Source organism: Ammodytes marinus (genome assembly GCF_949987685.1).
Source record: "Ammodytes marinus genome assembly, chromosome: 14".
Lineage (NCBI taxonomy): Eukaryota > Metazoa > Chordata > Actinopteri > Uranoscopiformes > Ammodytidae > Ammodytes > Ammodytes marinus.
Genome location: NC_137218.1, coordinates 17,334,575 through 17,355,855, shown reverse-complemented (window position 1 = coordinate 17,355,855; position 21,281 = coordinate 17,334,575). Strand labels below are relative to the sequence as shown.

General features: G+C 39.7%; 1 protein-coding gene across 1 annotated transcript in view; it reads right to left on the bottom strand.

Annotated features, from left to right (window-relative positions):
• The window catches only part of dlg4a (discs, large homolog 4a), a gene marked incomplete at both ends in the record, with an annotated part of 47,860 nt that extends 27,257 nt beyond the window's left edge, over positions 1–20,603 (bottom strand). The window contains 3 exons of the mRNA XM_080041449.1: positions 690–746; positions 8,994–9,155; positions 20,502–20,603. Of these exons, the coding sequence (XP_079897575.1) occupies positions 690–746; positions 8,994–9,155; positions 20,502–20,603 (321 nt within the window). The remainder of the gene's footprint in view (positions 1–689; positions 747–8,993; positions 9,156–20,501) is intronic.
• Positions 20,604–21,281: the final 678 nt, after the last annotated feature.

Genomic DNA, 21,281 nt, shown 5'->3' with positions numbered 1-21,281 from the left:
CCAGCGCAACCTGACTGATCATAAAAATGTTTTATTGAGAAAGCAGCATAGCCTTCTTTTCAAGGTTATTAAAGCCACCCTACACAGTCTAACACTGACACCTACAGGTTTCTGTCTGTCCTGCAAATAGATTACTGTCTATCTGTCTTATCAAACCCTCACTCCACCTTCAGCATACCACTGAAGCTTCAACAGTGATACACATTTAAAAAAGTTTGATCTTGACTCATGTCTCAGAGAATCATGGGTGCTTATTTCATTTGAAGGTTTTGGTATATATATGTTTATCTAGTATATATATGTGTACTAGATATGGTCTGAGCAACTGATTTGAGAGAAATATGCCGTCAAAACCATTGGATGTGTTTGCATTAACAAAGACATTACAACATTAATATAATATGAACCCAAACTTATAGTAGGATGGAAGCAAAACTTATAAAAACACCAACATTAATTTCAAGTCATGTGATTTCAGATAAAAGGGATTTCAATGACGATGAGTATGGACACACTGATATCATGACCTCAAACTCTGGCAGAATACAGATCAGATGGTGTTGTATGGACAGCTCTGTCAGCAATCAGACACCAAATCCAGCAAATGAGAACAGGAATCGGACTGATGACTGATGATGATACCGACAACTGTCAGGGTGACGCAGCGGCAACGATCGCATTTCTCTTACCAGTGTGGAAACAGCAGAGGTGTACATTGGAGTGTGTCCCGTAGACATCAACACAGGCTGCAAAACAACAGAAGGGAGAGGGTAATTGTGCAGGCCAGGGCACTGGGGGGGAACAGTGGGTACTACCTTAATTCATCGGAGAGGGATGTTGACAAGTTAATCAATGATACATATTCACAACAGAGGTCCGCCAAAACTAGGTTAACAGACCCTAGACAAGGCGAAGATCTTTCATCCAAGATCATCAAAAATACATTTTGATTCTGCTTTACATTTTTAATACAAAATAAGCTTATATGTTATGCTTTAAATATCCAGACTAGAGCATTAACTAAATGATTTTTCGCCGCCAGAAACCCGATACATATAGGGAGAAGGGTTCAAGAGAGGGATTGTGTAGTGTGGCAAGGGGACGGACAATCATACAACTAATAACAAATGTGAAAGTAAAACGCGGGAAAATGGGATTGACGCAGGCCAGGTTATCCACTGAAATTACTCGCCATACAGTAATTAACCACAATTTTGACTGAGCCACCATATGGTCATCATGAAACTGTGTAAGGAAGTAATACTTGTGCAAGGGGTAATGCAAGTCCAGAAAAAAAAACAAGCTACCACTGTCATCATCATCATTGTCAAGCTTACACTCATTATCAAAATCAAATAGCAAAGTCTACCCTCAGTCTTCATCGTCATTACCTTCACATTTAATAATGCATTTCATATAATTAACTATAACCAATCAGGCATCAAATGTTAAGCCTTGCATGTCCCTCATTACATCAGTATACACATTCTGGTCATGGTCGCTGTCATTAGGGCTGAGATGGTAAAAACATTGGTGCTCATCCACATCCATCGGCCTGTGAGTGAGTTGTATATAGATGATAGCCTATATATACTTTCAAGGATTAGGAAATGATGTTATAATTGACTTTGAACTAAGAGAGCCTAGACCTCATAGTGCATTCAGAGTTCTCTCCCTGAAGAAAAAGACAAAACTTCATAAACAATGGCAGCATTCCAGAAATAGAAATACCGTAGGGCCACTCCTGGTTTTAAAAAATACATATTCTCGAGCTAGACATTTGTTTCAGTGTAAGTATATTATTAACAATGTTATTGTTTGTATAATGAATGAGATGCCACACCTTTTTGTGTTGCATCTCATTATTTTTTTCTAGAATTTTCTAACAGATGAGCCTCGTTAAAGCCACTACGAGTAACATTTAAATATCTTCAACAGCTTCATGTTTCCTCTGATAATCATAAATTACCTTTAACAGCAAACAAGACCATCAGTGCAAAGAAAGACGTTTTTATATAGTTTTGATTACAGCATTCGGTCTGGTCGCACACCCAGTCCGATTTTCGGTTTGCACATGCAATATATGGTCACATATTCGTATTGGTCGCAGATTTCAGTGTGGCGCAGTAACGCGATTTTGAGAAGCCTATCCTGGAGGGATTCTGGTGAGGAAAGGGGAGCGGTAGCCTTGTTTGAGACAGTTATTTGTTGTCATAATGACTGATAACGGGGCTGAACCATCAAAGGAAAAAAAGAAAATGCAATGAAGAAAAGCTAAAAGGGAGAGTGATAGACGGGCGAGAGGGCGTTGCCAAGCAATGTGTACACAATTTCACGGGAGCGAACTACACTGCAGTGTTTACTCCTAAATGAATGAGCGGTACTAAAACAAAGTTTACTTTGCTTCACCATCATCAGATGACCATTATTCATCTTAAATAGGCATTATTTACAACAACATAAACACATTACCTCATTGTGATCCATACAAACTACCGTCTATCGTTCATTCGCTTTCTGTGAGGACACGGAGTCTTTCAGCTCCGTGAGAGTGGTTAGGTGACACAGCATCAACTCATTGCAATCAGGTGTGTGTGGCACTGACTGGCATTAGTTGATGCAGTGTCACTAACCACTCTCACAGAGCCGAAAAGAGTCCGGTGCCCTCACACTTTCAACACACGGACATGCACTATATTGCGTCCTAATCATTCGAAACTCGCACGGCCGATGTTCTGACATTTTCTGCTCCCTTGTCAGATTTTGCTACCTATCAGAAAATGCTACCCTACGTCATTGGTAGCGTATTAACCAATTACCTCTATCAAACGATGCACCCACTACAGAATCACGTTATTTTACACCACTACTCACCCTATGTAGGCCTACACTGTAGAAATATGGGGAGCATATTTTGATGCTGTTTAATAGCCTATATCAAATCATTTGATCTGTAGACCCATTAACTCTATCAAACGATGCTCCCAGTAGGCTACATAATCACGTTATTTTACACCACTCATCCAATGTACACTGTAGGAATATTGGGAGCATATTTTGATGCTGATTTATAACTTGTTTATTGAAGATTTCAGGTACAGTAGGCTTTGTGAGACCAATTGTCTCTATCAAATAATGCTCCCACTACAGAATCACGTTATTTTACACCACTACCCATGTACACCCATGTAATTTAAACTGCGATCACAAGAGGAACATGGATTTGGTTATAAATCAATCAGGCTTTTCAATGAAGACTGTCGCCAAATTTGTCTGATGTTAATGTCTTTCACTCTTAAAAGGAGCGACAGTCCGTTTACTGCACGGTAGCCTATTATAGCTTGAATAGCAGCGAATATAAAACACTGTCAGCTATTTTACTGTGCCGGGCCAGATCAATACTTTTGCTGCTGCTGATATGCGTAACTTTTTAAAAATAGCTTAGGCTATTACTTCTCATACGGAAGCGTAATTATTCTCTTGACAAGACATATTTGCCCCTTTTTTCCTGAATTGCAGAGGTGATTAGATCAGAGTTATGAGATAATATCCCCGTTGATTCTTCTCCGTAGCATATTCATTCATATTTCTCACTCGAGTGGGAGGAGTGGATTTTTTTTTTTATTGAGAAGTGGAGAAGTGGGAGGATCAAGTTTTGTTTCTCCGGTTTCCATGGTTAATCATGTTATCAGCGATCCATTGACGATGGCTTTTACACACAGGCTCAACCCAGAGTGAACAGACTCCGAGTTGACTGACCCAACGCTGATCCGCTTTTCTGAAACCGATAACCCAGAGTTGCTCATCTCAGAGTTGGTCAACTGAGAGTGCAGGGATGAACTCAGAGTTTGTCAACCCTGCTTCCTGAAACAGGCCTCAGATATGTTTCCCTTTCACTCTGTTTTGCTTGTTTAAAAGACAGTTTTGTAAACCCAATCTTTCACAGGTTAGTTTTGAAAGTCTCTGTACTGAGGAATGGGACTTAATGATTTAGACACATGTATATTGTCTGCAGGGGCTATATCTGGAGGGACATAGTATGAAGAAAATATTTTGCAGCCTAGTTTTAAACCAAACATTTCTCAACACAGAAGTGCTGTTGTGATATAAAGTAACTAAAGTAGCCAGGATCCGAGCATACTATTTTTATAGATCTCAGAGCTGTCAAAATGTACAAGGTTGCATTTGGTGTGTTTCTCTGTGTCACATTAATCGGTTTGTAAATAAATGTAGTGCTTTAGACGCTTGCACTCAGGCTAGTTACAAAGCGGGCTTGCCAGAGAGATGACATGACACGCAACAATGTTCCCCAGCTAGAAATAAAACAGGGATATTGTGAAAAGAAGATAAAATAAGAAGATAAAGTTTTAAAGCCTCCAAGTACATTCTCTCTTGGTTGGTTTCAAAGAGGTTTCAACAACCACCTCCAAACGATTTAAAGTCAATTAAATAGAAGGTGTATATTTTTGGGACAAATTTAGTAATTTCTTTAGAAAAATAATCAAAATAATCACACAAATGACTGAATTGTTTTCACGTTAATCAAGTAAAAGACAATATACTGTATATTAAATGACACATTCTCATTGATAAACCCATATTCTTCATCTGATGATTTCAGCTCTAAGTCTGATTTAATTATTTCATATGAATTATTTAAACTTATTTATATGAGCCCAAGAGAAGCCGGCTAGAAAACACATGAATAATGCTACAACCGAGTGGTAATGAGGAGTCAAAAAGTGTTTCTCCTTTACCATTATGTCACATAATAGCTTAAAAAATCATCCAGCAAAATACACAATGTCCCCTGATTTTACAGATATACACAGAGAGTCAAGATGGGGATGGCCGAGACTCTTCAAAGCAACACAGACGTGTAGTACAGCCAGTGAAATAATTTGGCTGTGCAGAGATTTGATATTAACATTCTGTGGGGGAATCTGCATCCTGTGCATATTGAGATATCTTCTACTTTGGATGCCTAATGAAGGTCCTTGACTTGAGTGATTTCCTCCTGCTAACACATTTTGATGTGAAAGTGCATACTGCCCACACTTTTATTACCAACACTACAGTTCAGTGTAAATATCGCATTCTGTTTAAAAATAACTAGTTTTCCATACCAGCAGACAAAAACCTTGAACCCAACTCAAAAGAGACCGGTCTCTGCCTTCTATGGCAGGATGTTGGATCTAAGACATGCCTCTATGGACAAAATCAAAGCAGCCCCAATAGCCAATAAGAACGGAGAATCGGAGCCTCGCTCTGATTGGTCAAAGTGTACATGAGCGGTGGCAATTTTTGGGGCCGGCACACAGAGGCAGGGGAGAGCAAAGTGATGAGTAGATATTCTCAGACCACTTCACCTACATATGTGATGGTTAATATGACATTTTTGCCAAATATTACAGTGAAAAAGTTACCCATCCAAGCTTTAATTATGAGCTTTGGTTTTCTCAAGGGGTTTGTCAATATGAAAAATATACAGTAGAATATCACCTGCCATATCTTTAAATGATACGTGCAGAGTCTGCACGTATCATTTAAACTGCAGACATAACATATACTAACTTTATTAATTGCCATACATTTTATTTCCTGTAGGTAGCCTAATATACAGTATATACTGGAGTCAGAACTTCTGATACCAAAAGCGTTGGGGAAATGACTGAATTAGTCATGTAATGGATCTGAAACACTGAAGGGCAAGCATCACATTTTAATATTCATCTCATAATGGTACTTTTTAGGGGAAGAATACAGTCGTTCTCTCAATAACCATTATAAATGGTGCATCCATCAGCTGTGAATAATTTTCTGATCCCTTGGCATGTTGCTGGATGACAAATTTAGCTGGGACAAAAGGAATTATTTAAACCATTCAAAGTCTGGATAGCATGTCTAGCCATAACTAACAATTTCACGCTTTTATTTTGTTCTACTATTGTGTTTATCATGATGTCTGTGTAAAGCGGAATCGTTGACTGAATTGAAATGCAAAATGTGTAATTTGTTACAGCATATCACCCCTGAAATACCCCTACATTTTGGTTTTAACAGATACTGACATCACCATCTTTCTGTGGTCAACCTCCACCAGCCACAGTAGCTGCTGGATTTATTTCTTGATTTGACAAAGCAGCGCGACTCAAGAGTCTGAGTCATACAAACATTTACTCTTAGCGGCTTTGTCAAAGCTATGGCCAGTGCTTCTTTAACTGTGGGTTGTTCATACTGTAGTTTATTGTTGTTAACTGGACAAACCCCATTGAAATGAAATTGAAAACCCATCGGTTCATTTGGTGCTGTTTCGTGTTATGACCGTAAGATGTGTAGATTGTGCCACATAAAGCATTGGTTCTACTGTCTAACATGATTACTGTAATTGACTTTCCAATGTTACTAATCAGGCTTTCAACACTGTCACAGTGTTCCTTAACTTAGAATCCTCGGCACCTGCAGGGAAAAATCTCTGTGGCCACCACACCTCTTTCCGAACGGGCTCTTTATGTTTTGAATAACAGTGTTAAAGCACAATATTCCGGCAGCCTCTCATATCTGCATATTCAAATATATATTTTTAATAGACACATCTGCTAGTCTAGAACTGAAGCACGCTCCAATGTAAAAAATGTAAACATCCCCCCCCCCCGAAACCCCTTCCCCCGCAAAGCAAGTAAATACAGGAACTCTTATGTCTTAATAGGCAGGCCAGCAAGGCTCAGCTGTTAAATAAGGCGTGGGCAATGGGCATACAGTATGAGATTGATCCTTATTAAGTGTGCATTACAGCTTACACCTGCTTGCATTTGTAGCTACAGTCTGTATTCGTTAATGCACTCCAGGCAACGTGACTCCACTCATATTCCTACTGATGTCAGCTTTATCTTTTGAACTGTGTGACCAGTAGTCCTTGTGTAGTCTGTGTAAATGTGTCCCTAGTTCTCATGGAGCTCTCGGAGAGTTTTGTTTCTCTGCATTAGATTTTGCATCTGATTTGAAAGACAATGTCTATAAATAAATTCTGTCAAGAACTTAGACCCAAATACCCAATACTTTTCCCACTGTTTTGTTCCTCAATGTGCCAATAATTTGTTGTTGTAATATTTCCTCTAGAAATTGAGTCAATGTGTAAATTGGAATCAATACTGCAGTTACACGTTAGAATCCATTGGGACAAATTGGTCTGACCACATCTTGAAATGGTCCAGGTGATCAGATTACTCAATGCATCTTGTGTCCACTTGCACTTTGTTTTCTATGCTCTTAAACTGTGACATCAAATTGCTCAATATCCATGTTCATGCAGGTGTAAAGTTGATCTGACACTAAGGGTGTATTCACACAGGGAAAGTCCGCTAGTTCACTTGCTTTGGTCCAGACCAAATAGAGTTTAGATTTTTTTTGTTTGGTGTGGTCCACTTTCATATTGCCCCTTTTGCAAGTGAACCAGCATCACGAAGCAAAACCACACGTGATCTGAGGTCATTCATTCATTGGACAGACATTCTGGGGTGGAGAGAAGCAGGAAAAACGAAGTAAAAACTGCGAAATATATAACTGATACGATATGGGGTTAAAAATAATAAATAAATGCTGGACGCGCGGCTCGCGAGGAATAGGCTCAAGCTGACACACAGCTGATTTAGCAGTGTGTCAGCTGGGTGTGAGTTCGGCGCGGCTCAGCTCCAAACTGACACAGGGATGGTATTGACGGTACCGTAACATGGGATGCAAAGTAAAAACACGCACTTCATACAAAGCGCAGCGTGAACCTGTTGTCACTGTGCGGGAGACGCTCCCCTCTCCTTCATCTGATCGCTGAACACATCAGCATGTTTACGCGTCCTGTCAATCAAATGTAATATATTCGCTCGGGGCTCCCGGTCAAACCACAACTAATCTTCCTAACAATGGCGACAACAACACTTTCCTATAATGTGAAGCTGACAGCGATTTATTAAAAAAGAAAAGGCACAGTGCTTCCTGCAATTGGGTCGGATCGAGTCCGGCCAAATTCACACCACAAACGAACTGCAGCAGAGTGCGTTTTGAAGCGCATCGAGACTACCTCTTCAGCTGGGTCTCGGAGCGTTTGTTTGGTCCGCCCCCGAGTGCGATTGCTGTATTCACACCTGTCTGAAAGATGCGCACCGAAGGCGGAAGTGCATCTGAGTTCGTTTCAACTGAACTAAACACGGCATGTGTGAATACACCCTTAAGGTACAAAAAGGGCTAGGTTTTCTCATAAATACATTATATTCCCATTACATGTTTTGTTTAACAATCACAATTCAAATCAAAACAGACAGCACATACTTGTAAGTGCAAAGTTAGAGCAAATAATGTGTTGTAATGAGCCACTTGTGCGTTGATCTAAATGAAACTCATGATACGCTTAGAGGATGTTATGTCTCTAAATGAAGCAAATAAAAATGAAGCAAACCACTACACCATGACTATACGTATGTTTGGGGACTGAACTTGGTATTTCAAACCTGGTATGTGTATTAATAGCAAACTGGTAATGCATTGTACGTAATCAGGGATAGGATATTTTTTGTCTTATTTTGCTTTTTATTTGAAAATGTATCAACCTTACTTCTACTTCAACCTTACTAATTCAGGCAATAAAATCATCCAATTCTGCTGAAGCTAAATTTGGTATAATGCTTGATCCGCTGTCAGAATGTGAAACATATCTGTCCGGACTGATTAGATTAGAGTGTAGAGTGGCTCACATTGTATATGAATATGAGGTCAAAAATGATGTCACACTGAATATACATCTGTTATCGTGATATAATTGTGACTCAGTGGCAGAAGAAGTTAATATGTCACACGCTCTGCAACATGTTACTATGGGTTCCCGTTTGGAGGAAGTGTTTGTTTACAGATACAGGCCCATTCGAGGTGCTGACTGTCCAGTGTTTACTGTTGTGATAGTGTTACGTATCGATCAAAAATGTACATGAGTAATTCTGTCCTACCTTGACAGGAGAGATATGCGTATGTTGTGAGTAGCCATGAATGGCCTCCATGGCAGCAAGGTTTTTGTCGCTCATATGAAGCATCTCGGCACTTTTCCCTGGCGCCAGATGTGCTGGACTGTGCTCCAAGGGGGGCGTCTCCTCATCCTGGTACCTGTACTTCTGCAGAGACACAAACACACGGATGCCAGACAAGGATGTTAGTCACCAGGGTCTTGTATATCATTTATAAAAAACAAAACGTGAAATGTTCATAATGTTTAAATCCAGAATCCACTGTCAATCAATATTGTAAGCTTTCTTTGATGTCTCATCTTCTTTTCAACATAATGTTGTGAATGACAAACACCCTTCACCAAGGACACAGCTCTGTATTTTCGTCACAGAGGCTTATTTCGCCAAATGTGGACAATCTATATGCAAATTGTGTATATCACATACCATGTGTGACGCCCACAAGCGCACTGTGAAGACATACCAGAGCCATGACTCACAGCGGCTCTACTGTAGCAGATCATGCAGCTTCTTCTAGTAACCTTAGTCCCCTACCAATATCCAACACCTGGGCAGCATGCCAGCAGCCCACTGCGTTAGCCACCCATGGTAGGCTTCATTCTAGGCGTGATGACACACAATCTGCACACAGCATTTTCCATCACAAACACATCAGAAGGTGGGCAGCATCACTGTGGAGATCTGCCACACTGTCCTTTGGGTGAGCGCTTGTGTTTTTTCTTCAAATCAGTGCTCCCCTAAAATCCCCCGGGCTTACAGTGTGCTCTACTGCACTGCAGATGTGAAGAGACCCATTCTGAAAATGGAGAAATGTGGAGGGATCATCTGAATATTGGCTGATGGCCTGATGGCCAGCTCTGCCACCCTCCTCTCTCTCTCTCTCTCTTTTTTTTTGGGGGGGGGGGGGGGGGGGTTTGGGGCAGACGGAGAGGGAGGTGCATCACCCAGCCCTGTCTCAGACAGGCTGCCTAGCAACCACAGCAGAGCAGAGATTGCAGTGCCACAGTTGGGGCTGCCAGCATCGGTCCTGGATCACATTACACTGAGACAGCAAGAAAGAGAGGGAGTGAAATAGAGATGAAGATAAAGAGAAAGTGAGGGGGATGGGTAGGTACAAATGAAAAAAGTAAGACCGTCAATAAAGGGAAGCAGAAAACAGCAGCATGGGGGTGGACAAAGTAAAAGGTGACTAACTGCTGATAGCCTGGTTCCATGATTACAGGTTAATAAGCACAAAACAATAAATGTTTCTTTATTAAGCACTGCAGAGGCGAGTACTGCTATATCAATGTAAACATAAATTAAATAATATATTTAACTGTATACCACCAACTATCTATATACAGTTAACTGCCCGTTAATAAACTTCTCTCATTCCTTCCTATATCATTAAACTCTACAAAGAAAGATTTGTATTAACAGAAAAAATTAATTAAAGTTGATGAATTCACAGTTCAAAGTAGCCTTAAGCAGCTTGGTTTCCATTGCCTCCCCCTTTCCTTCGTGAGTGACCAACATGCATGCTGCCATGTTGCCTTCTGTCCCACTCGTGGGGGATGTGACAGTCGACGCTTAATATATGTTACAAAGTGTCCTTCTAAGAGAGGGGTATAGGTGCATTTTCTCTGACCAGTGAATTGAATGAGTGTTGCCCAGTGTAGAAAAACTTGATTAAAAACCATTTACCAGTGTGCCAATGTCACAGAGAGAAATTCTGGGACACTTCATTTCTTGGTATTATCACATTCCATTACAGTTTACCAGCTACAGTAGATATGTACTCATCATTTTATTCACCTAGTGTTCCAGATATCAATCAGTCCCTGATGAGATGGCGAGAATATAAAAACAGGCAGCTCTAAATTATGTCTGATTGTTACATGACAATTTGATATACCCATATTTGACTCTAGCAGACATACTGACATCAACGCTAATGTACAGAGACTGCTGAACACAAAACGTGCTTTGCTACAAGCTGCATCACAGATAAAGATACAAATCGGACATCAGTTAGAAAAATATATAAGCACTCACTTATTCTAAGTCTTATCCATTAGATGCAAATAGTGGATGTGCCTCTGTACGTGCAATATGCTCTGCTTGACTGATTGTAGTGAAGAAACTTCATGGGGGTTATGTGTACATGGTTTGGTAAATGTTGAGTAGTCTTTTTTCACTCTTGTAACACTTAAAATACACTCCCTCACTCTTATTTTAACAGGATTAACACAGAGATGGATAAATGCATGCAAAACAACAATATTATATAATCTCTTGTAATAAATGTAAGTGGGATTAAAACTGCATACAGAAATTCAAATCTGTTTCTAACGGTTATATGTTAAAAAACGAATAAAAACGTAAATGACAAAGAAAGAAAAACTTCAAACTATACAAACAGCTCACTAAATTACCACTGCAACAAAATACATCTAGGTTTCTCTTGTTTTATTGGTGAAGGAATCCAGTACATCTTCAAGGAATTACTACATTGTTCAGGTCAACTGGAGAGTCTCCACAGTTTGAGTGGGTGGTCCTCCTTTTCTATAACAGGAACTGCACAAGGAGTGGCTGAATAAGATGTTCCTGTAATTGTTATACACATTAATGTAATGTAACATTATCTCAGTTTGTCATTCAAGAACCAAGCCTAGGCTTTTAAATGACTGTGCATTAGGTAATTGAATGAAAGCTAACTTCACCTCTCTCAGGCATAACATTTCCTAGAAACATCCACTGCCAATGCATTTGACGCACAAGGTGTTACAGGAACCATGAGACGCTCTTCCTGTGGAAAATAAAGGTAGAAATACCTCTACTGCATCTTCACAGAATTTAAGCTTATTAAAGTTCATTTATTGCAATGATTTCTTCAAAGTTGATTAATCCTGATTTCTTTATATTTGGATTCATTTCAACAGTCACAGCTGAACTCAGATTTGATGTCAGGTGCTAAATCTGTTAGAATAAAAAAAAGATGGAATTTAGTTGTATGCAGAAAAGTACATCTTGGTGATGTATATCTGAGCAATTAAATGTGTCTAAATTAAAGTAATTGTGAATTAACTTCATGAAGAGATGTTTACATTTTCTTTTATTGAAGTTTAAGCCATGGACATTTTTGCAGCAAATGCAGCCAATTGTGTAGATTTTTATTTTACTTAATGTTGAGCTTCACACTAACCTCTTAATGCGTTCTCAATACTTAACTCAGCAGACATAATTAGAACACACTAATTTAGTCAAATAAATCCTTTAAATGCACTTATAACCTGCATTCTGCAGTTGTAACAGTGACATAATGTATGTAGTGGGGACCATGCCTATAAAACAATCAAATGTAGGTTGATCACTAGGTTGAACTTTTAAGTATGCCTGAAATGAGACTAATGATTAGTAAGAAAATTGCAGCAACATCATGACTAATTGTCACTTTGACCGAGCACAGATCAGGAATCAACTTTCTGTTTACCACTACAACCTATCAAATTCCAGTCATTGTTGCCTTCTCAGTTGATTTTCACTCTCAAGTGTCTTCTCAAGAGCCAAATCCCCTGACACGGCTTTCATCTAATTTGCATTATCACAACTGCTGCTGCCAGCCAACACCTACAAATACAACAGTGTTTTCTTCATATAATGTAAGCCCCAGAATACAGCAATTCACTCATCTTCTGCCAGTGTTAACTTCAGACTATTCTCCAAGGTGTTTCAGCACAACACTTTGACAAGTGTTAGTATCCTGTAGCTGTGTACGCTGCAACATCAACACCATACTTTACATTTACCATGGAGTAGAATGCTTAAAGCTGCAGGATTTCAATGTGAAAAATCCATCCAGCCTGCATCAAACAGTGGGGCTGCTACAAAGAAGACCTTCTTGTTCCGTTAGCGCCCAAATCTAAGTCTGCTTTTGAGTATGGTTACTCAAATTTATTTGCAATGGTGAAAATGAACAGCATATTAGCAAGTTAACACAAAGACGGCTTTATAAGAGTACAGCTTGTAAAATAAATTCCAAATGACACTAAGACTTAGTCTACCTCTACGTATATGTGTTTAAGTTGTAAAATAGCTATGTGCAGGTGGTTATTGAATGCAGAAGAGCTCCTGGGCTGCATATTGAAAGTGTTTCATATTGAGTATCACCTCGACTGCATCAGTCCCACAGGGAGATAACCAAGGTGTTCATTATGCCCTGAAGCACTCTTCAGATTGTCCAACTCGGTTCTGTCCTGATTTGTTCAGCCATGGAAATGTACTTTCAGTGGGGTCTGTTCTGAAGCTCATAACTATACCAAAAAACTTGAGTCTTCCGCTAAAAAATTAAAATGAAATCATTAAAGTTCTGTTGGTCTTCTCCACCAACAGCAGGCTGATATTACTACAGTAAAACTGTAAAAGCCATAACAAAAATAAATACACTCCCTGGATAAATGCTCAGCACGGCTTAGACACTCAATGATTAGTCATTCCTTACATTTCAGTTTAAAGCATTTGTTTGTTACTTTATGTTGCTCCAGCCCAAATTAATGAGATTCTGAACCGCATTTCTGTGGCATGATTCATCATTCATAAGACCTGCATGGATATCATCCTCAAATTTAACTAGAACTGCAAGCAGTTATGAACGGGGGCCAAGCCTTCAACGCAACTCGGGTCCCGAGTGTTGTCGACTGCTCCGCTGGCCGCTCACTGCACAGAATCCGGGGATGTAAAGTTTTTGAAGGTATATGTTCGGTTTGGGAGTTATAGACCAAAAAGCCAAAAAGCCAAAAAAAAAGAGAAATAAGCTCAAGTGGATAAGGAGATTTATAATTTTTGTGTTTTTGGCGCCCTTTTATGGAGTATTTTCCAAAACTTTTTAAGAATGCTACTAAGGATAGCACAAACATATGTCCATAGTTTAGACTTGAAACGACTTGTAGTTTTGTATTAATGAGCAATTACGTAAAAGGTAGCTAATGCGCAAATATTAGCTACCTTATATTTTGCTACGACCATCAATATAATTGAAAGCAAATGGGTGTGGCCTATGCCAAAAGATGCAGCAGACTTCAGTGAATCTGTGGATATCACGTTTTTGAATGTGGGATGTTCGGTGTGGGAGTTAGATAGTTAATGCTGTTGTTACAAGATCTAAAGTTTTGTGGTTTTGGCGCCAACCTATTGGATAAATTTCGCGAAACTGGCCAATGTAGAAGGATGCCGCTCAATTTACAGAACAAGTGGATGTCAATTTTTTTAATGTGCGATGTTTGGTTGGGGAGTTATGAGCAAAAACAGATTGTCAGCCTCTCCACTGTAAAGAGACTCTTTTTTTAATTTCCTGACAAAACACTGCAAACTAGCTTTCTTAATAAGTTGAAATTTCTTGGCCATATTTTCTATATAGACTCAGGTCTCCCCTGAGTTTTAAGCGGCCAATTACTAGGCCCCCTAATAATCAGATTAGATTCACAGATACAGTAAATGGTGCCATAGCAGGTGCCTGGCTGCAGTGCTTCTGCTTGCAGCCTGTTTTCACAGGAACTGCATGTTTTATAATGGACAATATTTGTATGATAAAAAGAAAACCTGACAACCTGTAGACCGAACCAGCCGAGGGTTTTACACCACATAAAACCATGACCAAAACCCTGCCATAACCTTGACATAAACACTATTAAACTGACCCAAAACAACCATGAATTTTGTTAGTAACTTGGTTAATAAAAAATAAAATACAATTTAAATTATCGTAATTTATAGGTCATGACCTACCTACAACCTATTCCCTCTCAATTTTCTTCACAGGTCTTAAACACACACAAAGCTCAGTAGTGTTGATCTTCTCATCCCCTCCCCCTCTGACCACGGAAGCATGCACACAATTTTATGCTGAGAGCATACATTGTTATGTATGTTGCACTTGTAGCAAGGGATTGTGGTGTTAGCCCTCCCTCCCCATTCCTCTGTTTTGTCCACACACACACACACACACACACACACACACACACACACACACACACACACACACACACACACACACACACACACACACACACACACACACACACACACACACAAACATGTGAGTGTAGGACATGTTATTTCTTATGTGTATCATAAGCATTAGTTATAAATCTATCTATCTATCTATCTATCTATCTATCTATCTATCTATCTATCTATCTATCTATCTATCTATTGCAATGCTAAAATCAAAATACACATTTTCAATATGGTTATTGGACATGGCTTTAGCGGTTCTTTTAAATCTTAGGAGAAAAAATGCTTAATTTGCCAATAGCTGTAGCTATCTACTGTAGCTACCAAAATATGAACCAACAGTGTGTGGGAGTGTGTCTGTATTAGTTTGTGTTCCCTCTGGTCTCTTTGACGGGTAAATTGAAATATTTCGCCTCAGTTTAATAATTTGTGTCTATTCCCACCCACTCGTGTCATTCTGTAGGCTACCCCTTACCTGAGTCACCATACATGTACAATTTGAGTATTGAGTATTGAGTCTGAGCACACCTTTAGTGTTTATTTATGTTTTGTATCCTATTAATATAGATTGCATCAGGTGTAAATTACTCTGATTCTTTCTGTGCACTGAATTGTGTTTCTAAGGTTGATTACAGGTGTTTTTCTTAAAATATATTAGGTTTTTGGTCACCATCAGAACATCAACATAAGAAGAAATCCACAAAAATGAAATCTACGATGTTAACTTCCAGTAACAGGGGCCTCTAATGATTATTTCATTAGACCACCACCCCTTTAAACAACTCTGATGTTCTCATCTTAAGGTTTTTAGTGATGCACCATGTTACTTGGCAACCCATCTTGCAATATTATACAGATTCAATTCTGGTGGTCTTTTAAATTTGACTAATATTTGAATTATTTCAATTAAGCCATCAAATGTTTGTTTACTTTACTAAAGGCCATTTCTGTTCAGTTCTTTCTTTTACCACAAGTTTGTTATTCAGACCATAAACCTGCACAGCCATTGCTCACACAACGCCAGCTGCAGTGTTTGATAGCAGATAAGCTGGGAAGTGCAAGTTAGCAAGCAGAGGCGGCCCTGAATGGTTCAATACTAGACCTGAACAGAACATTAGTAAATTACTGCTCATTGTTGTGGCTGCATTTCTGTGTTGGAGCTGAGGCTCACTACTGTTAATAAAAGAAAATGACTTGAACGGTAGGTGTAAATATGTTAAATCCTTAGGAGGAAATGTGTTTGCAGGGGCTATGAAAAACCAGTTACAGTGCAGATGTGAAACGCAAACGGGAACAAAGCAAAAGCAAAGCACCTCCGCTTTGATATCACCTGCTGATATTTTCTACATCATTACTCTCAATCATTTGATTGGTTGGCTGGTAGTGAGTGACAGCAGGTCGTTTTCCTGTCCATTTCCCAGTAAAGACGCCTGAGAATCGATTGTCGGGTGAGCTGATCATCGATCTTGATATTGAGATGAAGGCGCAGTTATCCCTGACTCGTAAATCATTCATTATGTTATAATCAGATTTCATTTATCCTCTTTCCTTTGGCCAGTTTACATTGTATAACCTTCGATATAAGCACTGCACTTAATTGCAGCTTAAAGACAAACTTCAATGAGGCAGTACGTCTTGATTAAATGTTGTGAGGCCATCAATGAGCTTTAAGCATAAAATAGCACATTAAAGGACTGCTGAACGCTTCAAACCACATAAAGACCCTTTTAATTAAGTCACTGAATTAAAGATGACTGAGAGACTCTGTCCTGGGCTCTGTTTAAGAATAAAGGTTATGCAAACAAATAACCTTGGAAAATCACTTTGGGAAGTGACCAGTCATATGGTAGCTATTGTTACATAGAACATTGAATATATGGCACACGAACAATGTAGAGAAAAAAAGCAGGGGTAAAGATGGAAATGTATAGCAGCAAGGGATAACATATAGATTATAGAAGAACAGTAAAAGCAAAGGTAAACTGCACATCCCTAAAGATCTGGTCCAATAAAATTCAACCAATAACAAAGCACCTCGAGACTGCAGACTGGACACACGCTGTTTGAGAGCTACTGAACCTGCTGGAAACATGTGCAGACCTGACAACCTGTTGACATTTTGCTTAGCAGGTACGCTTTTTGACATTAGAGCACGCTGGTATTATTCATCACTCTAAAGTACGCAATTAGCTGGTGCGCCTTCTGGAAGTTTGACCAATAGTGCAGCACTCAAGTCTACGCGAATGTGCATCTAGCCTGCCTGAAACCAGAATGAGTAGAAAAGATTACCACCAATTATAGCAGATTTGTTCCCATTGCCTTCACCCACCTACAAAAAAATAAAATGTGCAAGCTGGGATGATTGACACGTATGTAATGTAATTTAAAGAGACAGTAGCTTGGATGTGCAAATCAACAACACTTTTGCTATTCATTTCAGCTCCCTCGTTCCCCTCCTCACTCCGGTTGCCTGGTTCCTCAAGGTACAACCGTTCTTTGAATTCCTTAACAAAACCGGTAAACAGACTGGGCAGGATGTGGAAAGTTGAGTTGTGAATTGAATTAACGTTACCCTAATGTTGCATATGTATTTGCAAGCCACCTTACTTGTTCATCAGACATTTACTTTGGCAAAGTAGGTTAAACTTTACTTTTCATAGTATTCATAATAATAATTATTGCTGCCAAACAAGCTATTGTTATGAGAGAACAGACCATGGCACCCCCGGATAAAAAAAAAGAGCATATGCCCTGTCGATATTTCTAGAAAGTCATCATGAGATAAGTCCATGCCTCTGCATCTATAAACTTTCCAACCCTATCCCAATAGCAACAACATAAGTAGTCCTATAAGACAGAGAACACAATAACAAAGATAAAAAGGCTGCGGCTAAAATACAGAAGACTCATAATGCCCCAAACAAAGCTGCAATCACTTGGGTGACCATCAGGTTAAAGTATTGAATTGAGCTTGAGCAAGGTGACAGCAAATGAGTCAACCTGGGCCCATAACCGGTTTCAAGGTATGCCATGGTTTGAAAAAGTCTAGTTTTTTTCTTTCATACTGTTCAAAGGTATTGCTTACGGTCATCATACCGTCAGAATACCATTTGTGTTTGTCAAGTTTAAATGTTGAAGTTGTAACATCACTAAGCTTGTGCGTTGAGTCGACATTAAGGGTGTATCTGTATTGTAGTCTGATTGGCCAAAAGAAAACAAATGTTTTGTGTGTAGACGGGACTAAGCGTGTAGCTGCGTGTCTTAATACACAGCTGAGAGAAGACTAGAGTAGGACTACACTGTTCCCGCATTTATCCACCCTATTTTCCCCACGACTTTAGGTCGATACACAATCACAGTCACGTCTTTTGCAATTTATTCAGAATTTAAAGATGTTTTCAGATGATTTATACAGTATATTTCAACAATTTCTTGTTTAGAGTAGGCCTACCAGAAAATGTAATGGGAGGCATGAAGATGTGGGTATATAATTACATTATTATATATTATACCCGCATGTTATGTATGTTTTTGGCCACAAATATGTTCACGAGCTTAAGAACAATGAGTGTGCAGGACAGGTATTTAGGCATGTTGAAGGGATATACTATCAACATGATAAATCACAAACAGTGAAGGTTAGTCTTGGATCTGGGAATAAACCTGTTTCGAAAGTCAGTACAATCTTGACGGGATTCATTGTGGCACGTTCGAATGATGCTAAAATGGCAATTATTAAAGAACAAAGTGTCGGGGCACTCCATGGTGAAATTAGTAGAGCGTGCAACATATAGGCTCAGTTCTTGTCGCAGTGGTTGCGGGTTTGATTTCATAAATTTGGGCTGAAGGAACATAAAGTAACAAACGAATGCTTTAGACTGAAATGTAAGGAAAGACTAAACGTTGAGTGTCTAAGTCTAATAAAGTGTTACACTAAAAATAATCTGCTCGTAAAATGTGCATGAGATGAGCTGAACTTCATTATTATAAGCCAGATATTTTATGACAGCATTACAGCAAACCAAGCACAAACCATTTTTATTGAGCGGTTAATCCAATTTTTAATCTGCTCTCATTACAGAATAGATGTTTGCTGTGGAGTAACATTTCACTGGTTTGGTCATGATGACTGTTGAGGGAACTTGAGTTTGTGTGAGGAAAATTTTAATATGTTTTTCGATAGGAAGGTGTGGTGTCAGCTGGAGAAACAGAGGAAGATATGAGCCAGGAGGGAGAGAGGTGCGGAAACGCTTGGGATGATCTGTGCTAGTAATACTCAACACTGAGCAGAGCAGGAGCTCCCTGGCAGAAGCCCACAAAGCAAACACCCACATAGATACCGCCGGCGTTGATTGAAAAATGTAAAAGTTGTTCTCGCCTACCAGACAAAATGTTAAAGTAATGACAATCAATGAAATACAATAAGAACATCCACCTTTGTCATCTTTAATCAAACGCAGGAATTTAATCATATTCTAGCAATAACACAACACAATCCAAAACGTCAGGACTAAATCAACAAACTAATGACTTGAAGCTCTGTAATCATGTTTACATCACTTTGGCAAATGGAGGGACAATGCCTGCACCAGTGTAGCCGGATTTGGCTTCAAAAAGCTAACAGACTAGAGTGCCATGTGGACGGAAACACTGGCCTGGCTGCTATAGTGGAAACACCTGTGTGGGAGGAGTTTCAGGGGTGTGATGGACGATCAGTGAATGAATGAATGAACACGCTCTCTCTTTGAATGAAAAAAAATACTTAAAATATATAATCTTCATCTCAACATCAAGACCAAAACAATACTGCGAACACACAGCTAAACATGCATTCTTCTTTTCTTTGTGATAATAAGCAGAACAACCGCATGGTTCCTATTCATCCGATGCTATTGAACCCATGCAGTGGGGGCACTGTTCATGTTACCTGATTGCGAGATGGGATAAAGCTTATTTTGAAGTGTACATTTTCTATGATGATGAAGCAATAAAGTGCTTCTCCACAAGGTCAAACGAATGCCATGTAGTTTGCTTTGCTGGGATGCATAGCTACATGTGAGTCAGGGTACATCATATGGTTAGCCCTAACGTGACCTGCCCTATAGAGATAAGGAGGAGCCGCCTTTAACGGATGTTTTCATTCATGAAACATCGGTGAACATTTATGGTAAATAAGAGCTATAAACATACAGAAACATGCTTGCCGAGGATGCTGTGGCCTGCTCCGAGAATGTAAAAAAAACACGCGTAAATCTGTAGGTGATATGCTGTGGAATAAGCTGGAACCTGAAAGCATATGGGCGAGAGGAAGCCGTAGGTGACTCTAACAACTAAGCAAATTACTATAGTGGCGGTGTAAGGGAACAGCGTGATCCAAATGAGCCACAGCGCGCGATATCTAATTATCTTACCTGACACCTACGTCTCATTGTGCAAACAGTCTATAGGCTTTTGTATGCATTTACATAACAACCATCCACACTTGCACCCCCGGCTTACCTTGCACCCGAACATGAGAGACAAGGTCCGGTTGCTGCAAATGACCTTACACTGGCACATGACCGGCGAGAGACACTTGAAATTCCTGACAGGAAGAGACATCAGTCCAAAGCCTCACACACCAGACGAACAGCACAGGCAGACCACAGCTCGTCGGTCCGCCGCAACTCACTCAGAGCCTCCTGAGAGGAGCGTAGGGACTGCCGGTTGAAAATGTAACATTAGCCTATAGGCTACTTGCGGTGCTCAGGTCCAATAGACTTGTTTTTATGCAACTTCAGATGTTGCGTGCATGTTTGTCACGATAAAATTAACGGCAGCATCATTCATGATTTGCACGAGTATCTCTCTCTCTCCCTCTCTCTCTGTCTCTCTCTCTCTCTCTCTCTCTCTCTCTCTCTCTCTCTCTTTCTCTCTTCTTTCCTTCTATTTGATTGACCGTAAAGTGTATACACAATGCGCAGCTGGAATCTTAACGGAAAGCAGAAACATGGAGTGATTAGAGGAAACCGGTGTAAATCTGTTTTGGCCAGCGGCATGCATGCAAATGGTATTGGGAGTGGCCTAATATGAACGTTAAGTCGCATATACACGTACTCTCATATCAAGGCAGTGGAACCCTGGGAATTATTAAATGTCCGCACATCAAACCCTAGCCTGCTTCACCACCAACACATGTAACAGTGTGATTGCTGCGCCCCCTCATGGATACGTAGGAACGTGCTCGAAGAGCTGTCCAAGGTGCTGGAAGGTTTCAAACCAGTGAACAGCACTGGAGGC